Source organism: Harpia harpyja, chromosome 9, assembly GCF_026419915.1.
Source record: "Harpia harpyja isolate bHarHar1 chromosome 9, bHarHar1 primary haplotype, whole genome shotgun sequence".
In the NCBI taxonomy this organism is placed as follows: Eukaryota; Metazoa; Chordata; class Aves; order Accipitriformes; family Accipitridae; genus Harpia; species Harpia harpyja.
The window spans coordinates 17,929,598-17,943,097 of NC_068948.1; the positions used below are offsets into that span (position 1 = coordinate 17,929,598).

At 38.4% G+C, this 13,500-nt stretch overlaps 1 protein-coding gene across 5 annotated transcripts in view; it reads right to left on the reverse strand.

Moving 5' to 3' along the window:
• Positions 1–4,507: 4,507 nt before the first annotated feature.
• TOX3 (TOX high mobility group box family member 3) overlaps positions 4,508–13,500 on the reverse strand; it is a 113,829-nt gene continuing 104,836 nt past the window's right edge. For all 5 annotated transcript variants that reach the window (XM_052797611.1, XM_052797607.1, XM_052797605.1 and 2 more), the window contains exons 8-9: positions 8,261–8,404; positions 4,508–4,790 (exon numbers count right to left, since the gene is read on the reverse strand). In XM_052797611.1, the coding sequence (XP_052653571.1) occupies positions 8,297–8,404 (108 nt within the window). In that variant the 3' untranslated portion in view covers positions 4,508–4,790; positions 8,261–8,296. The remainder of the gene's footprint in view (positions 4,791–8,260; positions 8,405–13,500) is intronic.

Sequence of the window (13,500 nt, forward strand, 5' to 3'; positions counted from 1 at the left end):
AGGTTTAGGTATGCCCGGTGAAGTGGGTAAGAAAGAGGCAAAGGCATTCCCACACAAATGCTTTTAAAATTCATATTAAATTCTGCTATTAAATATTGCCTTATACTTACATGGATTCTCTTTGTCCCACATATCTGGGAGAAAATTTGTTTAATGTTGACTCTAGTTTAAATATAAAAAAAAGTATTCAGAATAGATCATATTAAGTATCTTTAATATAAAAAAATCTTTGAATAAGAAATGCCTTTAAATTTAAGTAAATAACATAAATATTTTTATTGTATTCCTCCCTCCAATGCCAGAGTTGCCTTAGTAACCACGAGACAGAGACATTAAAGGGAACCAGCTAAACAGGCCTTAGAATGGAATGAAATACTAATACATTTTTAATATTAAGTAGAAGGCTTAAATTAAGTTTTAGAAAGGATTTACACTCTGTGATCCTTATCTTTACTACGCTACAGCATCATGAATCTGAATAACTGCGAAGCTCAATATACCACATTTTCTACATGTTACCACATTTGGACCCAATTCTGCAAAATTTTGCTTGCAAAAGTGCTGAAGATGACTTGAAAGCAGAATGACCTGTGTTGGGAATTAGCCAGCATTCAAAGAGAAACTACTGGTGTCCTCCCCATTGCAACCAGGTGCACATTATTAGCAAAACAGTGGGGTTTAGGACTCCGGTCAAGACCTATCACATCTGAAATGAAATAAATAGAAGGAAGCACAGATCACTCAATCCCTTTTAATATTAGAGTAGTGGAACAAAATATGGGTTATTTTTCAAAGTCTAAGTGCATAAAAGAGTTGGACTTCATGGATAGTTCCCCAAAATTTCAGTTCCCCAGCCATAATGTAGCTAACTGACCATATGTCCAAGATTTTCCTGTTGTTTTAGGAAATCAACTCTTTTTTTTACTGTCACCCCCCCAAAAAAGGATTATGCCATTTTAATAGGTGTCTTAATGACAAATAAATGAGCCCAATTGTTGTCATTTTCCTACTTTCTGCATCCAAAGCCAAAACTCTACCTCCGTCTTTATCTAGGACCATCTAAACTTCTGTGCATTTAAATAATACATACCATACTGAGTTGCAGTCCTAGCAATGACAAAAAATACCCTTATTAATTACAAGCTGCCCCTTTTTCAAAACCTTATCAGTAATCCCATCTAAGAGCAGTTGAAACCCTTTAGTGAGATCACATGCTAATTTCTGATAATCGTCACTAAAACTGTCTAATTATTCCAACTCATTATTCATTATGATGACTGAAACCTCCTTTATCAGCTCTTTTGACCTCTATAGTTTTATTATTCTTTAAATCATTTACAGCATGGCTCTTGCCATAGCCAAAATTGTAATTAACCTTAGCGATATCATCAAACATTTTATCAAGTTCTTCATCCAAAACTCTGGAAAAGGTTGGGAGTAATAGGCAGAACTAAAAATAAAATGTCTTCAGCGGTGGACCTTGTTCATCCAGGATTTGTGGTGAAATACTGATGTAAAATTAAGGTTATACACGAATGATAAAGTAAGAATCATCATTCTTCCTTTAGAAGAATATTGTCTTAGTTCCTGCATAAGAAGACAGTATTTTTAATGATATCCAATTAAACTCAATAAACCAATTAGCATTAACTCTCAGGGTAATTACATCTCGGGGCTTGACAAAGATCATACTTCAACCAACATGCTAGCAGAGCTTGGAGACTAAATAAATGTGTGGTTTACCTCACAAGGTCATCTCCCTGATGTTATTATCCCTGACAAAGGAGTCAGCACTGCAAGAACAGAGCAAGATGGCAAATGTGCACACTTGTCTGATCATGCTTTTGCCCAATTTTCTTGATAGGCAAGAAACATCTCTGGCAAAGCTAAGCAAAACTCTGCACCGTTCCAGCCCTTCTTAACAAAAATGGAGGAGAAAAGCAATCTATCCATGCAGAAATTAAAATAGGAAGTGCCAAGATAATGCAATTTTACTTTGTATATGCTGGAAAGGCTGGCAGAGCAGAAACAAAAGCCATCCATGCATGACGTACCTGGGGAGATGCTGCAACTGTAAGAGTCTTGTATCTGCTGTAGAAATGGCGAGTTATGCAATTCTTGGGCTGTATTTCCCAGCAATTCTATTCCTGTGTGAATATCTTACCAAAGAGCAAAAGACCAAATCAAAATCTTCTGCGTTCATTCAAAAACAAATTCTGCAAAGTTTATAATACCATCTCAAAACATCTCAGGAAATCCTTGAAGGTTGAACAACTATTGATTTCACTGAGTCTACTTAAAATTTCAAACACAAGCATTTTCTTTAGATTTTTACTTAGTTTAGATTTTGCAGAATCAGTCTCCTACTAATTCAAATACACAAAATTTTAGTAGGAAAAGAAAAGGAAAAAGAATGATCGTATTTTGATCTATTTTTTGGGTGGATGGAAACCCCGCAAGAATGATTTACTACACAGCATTATAACTCTTCCTGCTGATGCTAACAGATGTCTCAAAATGCAAAACTGAAAAAAGGTGGTAGATATTTATTATTATGATGTATACAATAAATTTATTTCTGCTTAGGTTCTAAATCGATCAGCAGTTTAGTTGCATTTTCTTAACTAGTTCACTTTTCCCTGATACCTTCACTTGTTCACATCAAGAAACCTTAGGAAAAGAATTTGAGAAGAGATAATGCTAATTCTGCTGTGACACATTTAATATTGTGCCAGATTTGACAGTTGGAAAAAACCCTATTCCCAGCATGAATCCTTCCATTGAATCTTAACTACAGGATTTGATTAAAGATTTTAAAATTTACATTTGAACTTCAATGGTGAGCGCTTCCTATTTGGGAAAATAAAGAAGAGATGAAGTGGTGCTCATGCTTGTGAACCCCTGAACATCCAGGGCTAAATCCTGCTCCGAAATGCGGCAAGTACAGATTTCAAAGGCTGTTGCCTTTTCCCTGACTCCTGTGAGAGACTCCTCAGGGGCAGAACCTTTTGATGAGGAAAGAGGGATAACTGCACCTAAGCACCTTCCGCCTGGGTCTCCTGCTCTTTCCCTTAGTGGCAGCTGATCCAAATAAATACGAGAAGATGCAGATCAGCTTTGTAGATAGGTGGGATGACTTGCAGGACTTGCCCAGACCAAACAGTCCAAAGGTTCAGGGTTTGTAGCCAGCACATGGGAGCCACATCTGGGTGGCTGGGACTCCAGCAAACACTCTTTTTCAATTTCACAGCACATATCCGAGATGTTGTTCCACGGATGTTGTGTATATAATCTTAATAACACACCAATTTAATCAGGTCTGCCACAGTACCTTAGCTATCATTTAATTGACTGTGGTTTATATCTCGCATATTTAATAGTTCTGTGATTTATCCACTTAACCAAAACCAGACAAATATTAACAATTGCTATACTGTGAACTCAAATTAAATATGATGGGTTTATTTCTCTGGATTTTTTATTGTACTAAATAAAGCTCACAAGCTGAATCTGTAGACGAAAAAAATATCTTCCTAATTATATCTTTCCAGTCTCTTACAAGGAAATCAAAGCATCATTGCTGATACAGCTAAAAAAGATCTCAATACGTCCCACTCATCTTTAGCGCCAGGTCTTTTTCTAGTAGCAGGTGATCTTTTGATCTCCCCCCTTTTTCCTCCAGGTTAACTGCATTCAGCATTTGTCCGAAAGGCTGCAACATGCCTCATGACATTTCATAAGCTTTATAAATTCCATTTTTCCCTTTACTTGTTTCCTCTGGTAGTTTTAAATCAGTTTATCTCTCCCACAGAGCAGGGGTCCTGACCTGACATGGACCTTTGACCGTCACAGTGCTAACACAAGAGCTCACTTATCAGATCCGAGTGCCTTGGAAACGCAAAGACAGCTGGCACTTACTGAGAAGGGAGGTTAGTAAAATTAATGATGTTGTACTGAAACGCACAAGGTAAATATTTTGATAGGTTAGAAGAGCATATTACCCATAAACCTCATCCATATGGACACTGCGCATGAGTGGGAGTTGAGCTGGAAAGGGAGAAGCAATACTGAGTGCCAAAAAAGTGGCTCCTTCATGTCCAAAATAAGTTTGATTTTTTCCTCTCACATTTCTATTTTCTATAATTGAGTTTTAAAATAAAAGGGAGGTCACTCTTCTCATCCTTGGGCTTCCTGGAAAATTATTGAAAGTCAGAGATATGTGGAGGATATCATGACCTCTTCTGCACACCTCATGAAGGGGCAGCCAGGTGAAATTCTTAACTCAATTTGTCATCTTACTTATGACAAAGACTTGAATTAAATAAAATATTTTGGGAATAATGTCTCTAAAATGAAGTTTTGATATTGACTGCTAAGCAGAGGTAGATGTTATTTTTAGCTAACATACCAATTTGCTCATTTTCAAGAAAATTAATTAGGAAACAGCTGCATTTTTTGCATAGAAAAAAAACCAACAACAACCTTCAGGAATTTAGAGTTTATTTAAGGTCTTATAAAAGCAATGAATACATAGCATGAATTTTGTTTTCCTCAGAAATTCACTCAATTTTCACCACTGGAGAAAAAAGAACTGGAATATCTGTGGAATAATCTCTATTTTAATTGTAGCTCTGTAGCGGTTCAAGTGTACTATTGCTGCCACAATGTTCATGTTTGCTAAAATGTTTTCTGGATATCTGAAGGAAATTCCTAGATAATCATGTAATCTTGAGAAAAGTAAGAGGGAGTATTCACCACCTCCAAAATTAGATCGCTCTCAGGAAATATACCTGGAATGACAAAAAATAATTAATTTGTAGTTTGATGGAGTAAATTTCAAGGTATAAGTTAGGTAATCAGTCTTACTGCATTAGCTTGATTTGAAATTTCTTATTTCTGCCTTCCTCCACCATCTCTAGGTGTGTGCTGGGGCCAAGACAAGGAAACCCCTTTCAGGCTGGGATTTAGAGCTGGGGGAGTGCAGCTATGGTCAGACTTTGCACAACTCCATCCCAAGAGGGCTGCACTGAAAACTGGAACATTGATTATTCAGCAGCAAAAATGGACCTTGGATGTAAGGGTCACGTTTCTTTTCATTTTCCTGGCGCTTCCTCACATACACACATATGAAGAGTGACACAGTTACCTGCATAGAAATTAAGTTGCTTCCTAAAAGTTGTGAAATATCTGTAGTTAATGGTTCCAAACAAGTTTTGTAGTTGTGAGCGGAGCATACGCCACCGAATCTCACCCAATAATCCAGCCAAGTCGTTTGCATTTGTACCAGCAGATACGCTGTGATTTAAGGATGTTACGAATGGACAGATTACTATATCTCTTGTTAATCATTTCTGCTGTTTAATTATCCTTATAATATCCTGCTGAGAAGTGGCATCTGAGCTGGGTTTGAATTCCACTCACTTCAAGAAGAAAAATTAAGCTAAACTTGCACTGTTTAGCAGAAAGAAGGTGGGGGGGGGCGTGGAGAGAGAGAAAACACTGAGGGGAAATCAGCAGTAGTCTTCAAAAGCTTGTAGAAGACATTGGCACAGACGAAATGAATCATGTGTGATGGTTACAGCGGGGAGCATTGGGCAGTCCCTTGAGGAGTGGAAGATGCAACAGCTGTCCCTGCTGAGGTTTTTGAGGACAGATTCAAAACATCTGTCAAAACAAAAAACCCTTGGCATAGTGGGTCTGCCCTCAGGAACTGAAGTAGGTGACCACTTGAGGAGTCTTTCCAACATAAACTTATGCCATTCTTTCTTTTGAATTTTGATGTTCATTTTTCCACCTATTGCATTATGTCTTGGGTTGGTTTGGTGGATTCATAAGCACTGTGGTGTCAGGGCTCTGTTTCTAAAGCATACCCATACCCACATTTTATTTAAGATTTTCACTGATCATATAGACGCAGCATGTCTTAACTTAGGCTAGCCTTACCAAAAACTCAGTCTTCACTTTCATGAACACTCCCAGCAATGTCAATGGGAAAATGTATATGAGTAGGAATATGCAAACAGGTTCTTTGTTCCTAAATCTTGATTATTGTGGTGAAAACTAGCTTGGCACAAAATAAAAGTAGTGTTATTAACATGTTAACAGGAAAGTTAATATTACTGGTGCGTTTGTTAAGATCCCAAAGGTTTCCATAGTTTATTAACAATGGATTTTTTTTTTTCCCCACCAAAAGAGTATAATTCAACACAATCACTTGCCATTTACAAACAAGTTGTGCATGTACTTTAGTGAGAATTTTCCTTTTCCCTAAGCACAGAAAAAAATCAGGCCCTGATGTTAATAGGTAACCCCCTGGCTTTATTAAATATAATGGCAGTTTTGCTTTGGGCCTCAGTAAAAATAATCAATCAGTATTTCAGTTCAGTCCTTACGTGTCCATTCTGCTTTTCCTTCTTGCTGTTGTAATTAAGCATGCTCTAGCTTAGCTTGTTCAACGCAGTTGATATTATTTTACACATAAATCTTTCATTGGCACTGTTCTACAGAAATGGACTAATCGCAATTTAGAACATAAATTATGGGAGCATAAATAAGAGAGCATCTCTTTTCCCCCAGTTGTTCCATCTTCAAGTTTGACTTTGATTGGAGTGGGATTGCCAATAGTGTTGGACAGTTTACAAGCTGTCCCCAAAATCCTGAATGATGTGTTTCTTGCTGAGTCTATGCCCCACAGGATCCACCAAGCAGGCATCACACTAATCCAGTATTGAACTATTCAAGCATGTGGGAGTTTGAGCTGTCAAGAACTGTAAGAATCATATGCGAGAAACTCAGCTTTTCTCTCTTTTTCTTGCCCATTTCATATATGTAACTACATTTATCAATATGTTATGTGTTCATCTCACCACTAGCCTATTTTGATTTCTTGCTTTGAAGAAGCTGCTATAATCAATCTAAACCAATCTAAACAATTCAAGGAGTCTCATATGTTCACTTCAGAAAGAGCTTCTGTGAAGAAAAGGCTTTTACAGTTCACACAAAATATGAATGCAGGGGTAGGTAGCTGAAATGGGACAAATCTCAAAGTGGTCACAGACTTCCACTGAACCCTGAACAACCATCTGAGCCTCTTTTTCCCCTTATCTGCAAACATTCTTAATATGGCCTCAGAAATCAGTGGCTAGTTTGACAATCAAGAATTTATGCAAACCATTAACAACCCCAATTTCCCCCTCTCCCCAAGTTTAAAGACAGAGGGGAAGAAGTGGGCTTGTCCAGTGCAGTGGGATTGCTTGGCTGTGTGGTGCTCCTGCTCAGGCTCCCTCCGTTGCTCAACAGTTTGCAAATGAAACAGAACAACTTGCTTTAAATACAGGGTTTGGCTCGGCTTTAAGGATACTATATAAAATTCTGAGCCACTCTTCAGAAATGCCTTGACACAGATTTACTCCGAGGTTACATACACAGTGTAATTGACTCTGCATTTCTGAGAAAGGTCTTGGAGAAGGAAGAAAAAAGCGCTAAATTTTTGGTCATGCTCAGTGTGGAGATCCACTGTTGTGTACGACCCAGAAAAGGTTAAGAAAAGCAGATCAAGGCAGACATTCCTCAGAGTTGTTATGTGACCCCATGAATGGAAAAGACCCCAGCCTGAGATCTCTGTAGCAAAGTGGACAGTATCTATTTCAAGAAAATGTTTTTATCATGTATTATGTCATAAGCAAAAGAGTAAAATAAACTGTTTATTATCATGTATAAAATGCTTTTGACCAGCCAACTGAAAAACTAATTTCATTTTCTCATTACCCTGCCTCGGGCATGCTTTAACGTCAATTTTTATTACAGACAAAGAAGGGAAATTAAAATGATCAGGTACAGTGGCAGAAAAAAACATTTGTTTCAGAATTTTAAAAAGTAAGACTACTAAGCACTGAACCTGCTAATCATTCTTGGTAATTACCATTAATTTTGCAAGAAATAGAAGAGGGGTCCTAGGGATCTGTATTTTAATGCCCCAGAAGGAACTCTCCTGTGTGGAAGTATTAAGGTTTCTAAGAAAACTTGAAACAGTAAAAACACGGGTCTCTGCAGAGACTGCTAGGTCTCATCGCACTGGAATAGGAAAGTTAGTTATATAGATGCTCCCTAAAGGAGAATTAGAGGCATTTTTCTTGCTTCTAGGTGGAATTTATTGTTCTCCTTTGGGTACGATTAAACCAGCTTCACCAGCACAGCCATATGCCTTAACATCTTTTATACTTCCAAAGTGCATCAGATTGCAACAGTTCTATGGACTTACCAAACAAGACAAGAAAATGCCCACAAGGCAGGTCGCTCAGAGCTCCCCCCCACCCCCCACCGAGTGGGTCCTCTCAGCCCTTTTCCTCCACAAAGGATCCACACTAGAGCGATCCCAGACTGAAAGTAGGCTCCATGGTGATCCCTGAAAGAGAGACAGGAAAAAATGGAAAAATAAATCTGCACTTACCAGTGGCCCAGTAACTCATTTTGTACTCTGGCTTTTCAACCAGGTGTGAAGGCCTTTTGGAGGTATGTGGCCAAGAAATCGATAAGCAGCAAGCCTGAAACAGCTGACGTTAAGTATTTACCATTTTGTGATTTTTTTTTTTTTAATAATTTTTTTTTCCTTGAAAGATTCAAAGAGTGCTATTGAGCCCATCACCATGCAGTGCCTGGCAGAGCCTATAGCAAAACATTTAACCATCTGGTTCTTGAAGACCTTCCACGTGCTTCAGCTGCTGGGGGATTGGCAGCAGGGCGGACCTTCATGGATGTAATGTCAACTGTGCAATGATACCAAAAGTGATGTGCTTCTTACAAGGTGCTTCTGCCATAAACTCTACCAAAGCAGCATGTTCCAACAAGACAATAACACAGTAAGACATTTCATAAGAAAAAAGAATGTCGTATCTTTTTGTGTAGCAATTTCATAGGCATTTCCAATCCAATTTCCAAGCTACTCACAGATGTGGGAATTTAGGCTATTCATTTTCCTGGGACAGCTTTAGGAGCCATCCTGTTTCCTCTCCTTGCTTTTCCTTTTTTTTTCCATCATTTTCTTCCTTTCTGCAGAACACCCTGGACTTCAATGGGAATGATGAGTTCCAAACGATGACAGAATACTACCTTAAATGACTATCACTGTCTTCCATGGAAAAGACTCCAGGGAAGTATATGTATAAATATATGAAGTTTTAATTCATCTACATGTTGAACAATCATCTAAGATAGTGGAGTTGGTGATAGACAGAGGAACAAAGGCAGAAATGTGCGCTATGAATGCGGTCAGCTCAGTCATTTTCTGGAGTCAAACTATAGGGAATTGATCCTTTACCCATCTGCAAAAATCAAATTAGAAGCCTCTTACATTCTGCTAAAATGATAATTCTTAGGGGGTGTTTACTTTCAAAGCATCCTCCAGGATAGGCCTTCCTGGGACCCAGGTGAGATGGATTGCTATGGCCACTGCAGGCCTGATCCTCAGCTGTTGTATTTTGGGGGAGTTATTCTAATTTATTCAGTAATTAGTCCAGTTGATATTAGTTCAGACTATAGTTTGTACATGCCTGTTTGCAATGAAATATGCAGTGTCAAACATGAGACAAAAATTTCCTCATTTAGATCCAAGCCCTAGACAGGTGGTTTTCTCTTTTGTTTCCTGAAAATGGTTTAATTTTTTCAGGCAGGTCCTTGAATGATCACCATTAAAAGCTAACTTACCATTTATCTCCTCTCTAAATGACATGTTGATTTAGGACTGCATGGCACATCAGTTATAACATGACTAAGCCCATCTTAATTATTCTTTTATTTAAGCCTACACATTATCTTTAGGTGTTTCTCTGCCAGACTAATGCTGAGATTGTGGCAAGTACCCTTCACTTTAAAGTTCTTCTGGCTTGTATCAGGAAAAATTAACGTTATTATTAAGCTGTTGAATCCTAATGTAATTCATCTGAAAAACAGGCAGCAGCCAACAGTTAATGCATAAGGATGATGAGCAAAGCTTGCTCTTAATACGCTCGCAGGAACCTACCACTAGCTAACGTTATGCAGTACAGTTTGCTTGGATCTGTAAAACAATCTAGTGTTTCAGGACATAAAAGTAATATAACATTGGATTAAGGGTACAAGAGGTGCTAGAATAATATTTCCAGGAAGCAGGAAAGACAGTTAAAACAGAATGCAATCACGATACAGAAGTAAATACAGTATTTTGAGAATACCCTCTATTATCCTTGTGAATATTCTCAGGAGGATAAGGAGGCTTTATATCACAGATAATTAAATGCAGGCTCTTTACTATTATATCTGTTGTATTCCAGAGAGCAGTAGGTTATAGGGCAATAGACTGAAATTAGATTTTAGCAGAACATGTGTCCTGACCTTTCTTTAAAGCAGATCTATTTACTTTATAATGCAGTTCATCTTGTAGGAACTGATGTACTCATAGCCAGTGTAAAGGTTAAGACATATGTGACTCTTAAACCTTCTTGCTTCTAACTCTGACATAATTCTCTTTGTTTATATTGTGCAAAGAGATATTTTAAATAGCTAGTGTTGAAAATAATCCTTTTTGTGGTGATGTTAATTTCAGCTATCCTAACGTTTATACATGCAGTGAAGCAAATGCATTTCTAAATTGCAAATCTAATGGGCCTGATCTTCTCAGTGTAAATCAGAGTAGCTTCACTGAATCAAATACTGAAGCCAACGAAATTTCACTGATTTATATCTAGGTACCTAACTTGGAGCTTAAATGGATTAAAGCCAGATTTACATGATTGTAAGTGATAAGATCTTGGCCTCATGTATTTTGATACATTATGGGCCAGATTGTGAAACCCTTATGTCAGTGGCACAACTTGCATGAGTAAGTGCTCACTGATGTGACTGTGGGCTGCGCAATCTGGCTCTGTATTACACAGATGTAAACAAGTAACCAAGAGAAAGTTATTAAGTGGCTTTGATGATCTCATAAATAAACACGTCATGACACTTAAGTAGCTTTAATAGTATCAGAACCACAAGAAATATGTACAGTCCTGTATTACAGATGGCCTGTGTTGTGGTCTTTAAACATAATGGATGAGAGTTGATTCAACTACATCATGCCATGATTCTGGATACCATTTGATTTGCAGAGAGAAAATAGCATAAAATAGGACAATGTTGCACTATGCAATGCAAATAGGAGGTTTTGCACATTCCTCACTACTCTTGCTGTTGTTATCTGTTGATCACTCAAAGTCTTTTTTCTTTGGCTTGTGATCTCAGTTTTTTCCTCTCGTTCTTATTTTCTCCTCCTTCATGTAATTTATTTTCCTAGCAAGACCTTCACATTTTGAGCACTACCTTTTTTTGCAGTAGGTAAATTTATCCATTAATACTGCTAGTAATTGAACACTAATGCACATAATAGACATTATATGTTTGTGGGTTTGTGTGCACATTTCACAGACGTTAATAGACATATACATATATTAACAAATTTTGTTTCTACGAACATCATGTAGGCTGATTCACAAGAAACACAGTCATAAATTCAAGTGGTGACAGCATCCAAAGACTCGAGGCAGTTACTACATAGCAGATCTCTCAAAATGCATGCCCACCCCTGGAGCCGCTGCTATGTCCTAGCAGCACACCGCTTCGCGACATGATGTTCTGCAGCCGTTTAGGACCTGCACAAACACATTCCTGTAACACATCACTTAATCAGCAGCAGGTGAGAGATTACTGAATTAGCTCATTGACCACGTCTGTAGCTCTTAACCACTAAATGCTACGTAAATTATCACAGCCAAATGCACTGGCCTTTCTCTACTAACAGTACCATGAGCAACAAATACAAAAGAAATGGAAGGAAATAACATTTTACTTTCAGACAAATGGTAGTTCATTTTAGGGAAGTTTCCTTTAAACCTAGTCTGTTTGACCATTCGGATAATGATCAAAATTTGCAAGGTACAGGGATAATATTTGAACCTTCAGTTGGGTTGGGAGGGGGAAGTGAAGAACGGCACCTCAGCAACTTCTCAAGCATTGCAGGAAGCAGAACAACAGAAAGCTTTTACAAAAGAAGTGTCTAGAAACAAAAGAGCAATTAAGAGATTAGCTAACAGAGCCTCCTGGAGATGCTGTGGGCTTCAAACTCATACCACCCCAAAGCTGCTTGCTTCTTTCAATGTGTTTTTTTGTCATGGACCAGGAATCGCTCGCTTCCCACGGGGCAGTACTAAGCTCATAGCACATTCTCCAACAGTGGCACCTCGAGGGGCTGGAAATACAGTTCCCAAGGAGCATTCTGTCTGTCTCAACATTTATTCTGAAAAAATATGTTTCTATTTGGGTCAAAGGACATTCCCAACGAAGTTCAAGTAATCTGAACAAACAAAATAGAAAGGCAGAAGTGTAAAATGTGTTGTGCACCTACACAGCAACACAAAATTCTACCTTAATCTTCTTGAGAAAGAGAAAAAATTATATGCCTTAGTGAAATAATTAATATTTTTTTTTAAATAATTTTCCACATGTTAGTTTTTATACTCCTTACTATTGCTGTTCCTCTCATTCATTGTATGGCATTCATATGAACTACAAATTCCAGTTTTATAAACCACAGTAGAAGAGCAATAAGTAGTAAAACTAGGAGGTTTCAAGGGGAGAGTCTGGACCAATTGCTCTGTTCTGACATGACATGATAAATATCGATTCACCTGGCTGTTAGGCCTTTCTATTGGATTATCCCAAGTCTGTTTTTATTACTGTGTGCAGAGATACATAGAGCTATACCGCAGGTTTTAGCACATTTAGCAAAGAGTAGCCATGTGGAGTCCCAGGCCTATGAGAGGTGCACCAGCAGCAAACAGACTCAGGAGTCTTCTGCACAACCTGCCTCCTCCCAGCAAAGCTCACCTTGCAGCTTTGCTGGGGTTTAATACTGTCCTAGTTTCAGCTGGGATAGAGTTAACTGTCTTCCTAGTAGCTGGTACAGTGCTATGTTTTGAGTTCAGTATGCGAAGAATGTTGATAACACTGATGTTTTCAGTTGTTGCTCAATAGTGTTTAGACTAAAGTCAAGGATTTTTCAGCTTCTCATGCCCAGCCAGCGAGAAAAGCTGGAGGGGCACAAGAAGTTGGCACAGGACACAGCCAGGGCACCTGACCCAAACTGGCCAACGGTGTATTCCATACCATGTGACATCACATCTAGTATAGGAATGGGGAAGTGGGGGCGGGGAATTGCCGCTCGGGGACTAGCTGGGTGTCGATCGGCGGGTGGTGAGCAATTGCACTGCGCATCATTTGTACATTCCAATCCTTTTATTATTGCTGTTGTCATTTTATTAGTGTTATCATTATCATTATTAGTTTCTTCTTTTCTGTTCTATTAAACCATTCTTATCTCAACCCACGAGTTTTACTTCTTTTCCCGATTTTCTCCCCCATCCCACTGGGTGTGGGGGGAGCAAGTGAGCGGCTGCGTGGTGCTTAGTTGCTGGCTGGGGTTAAACC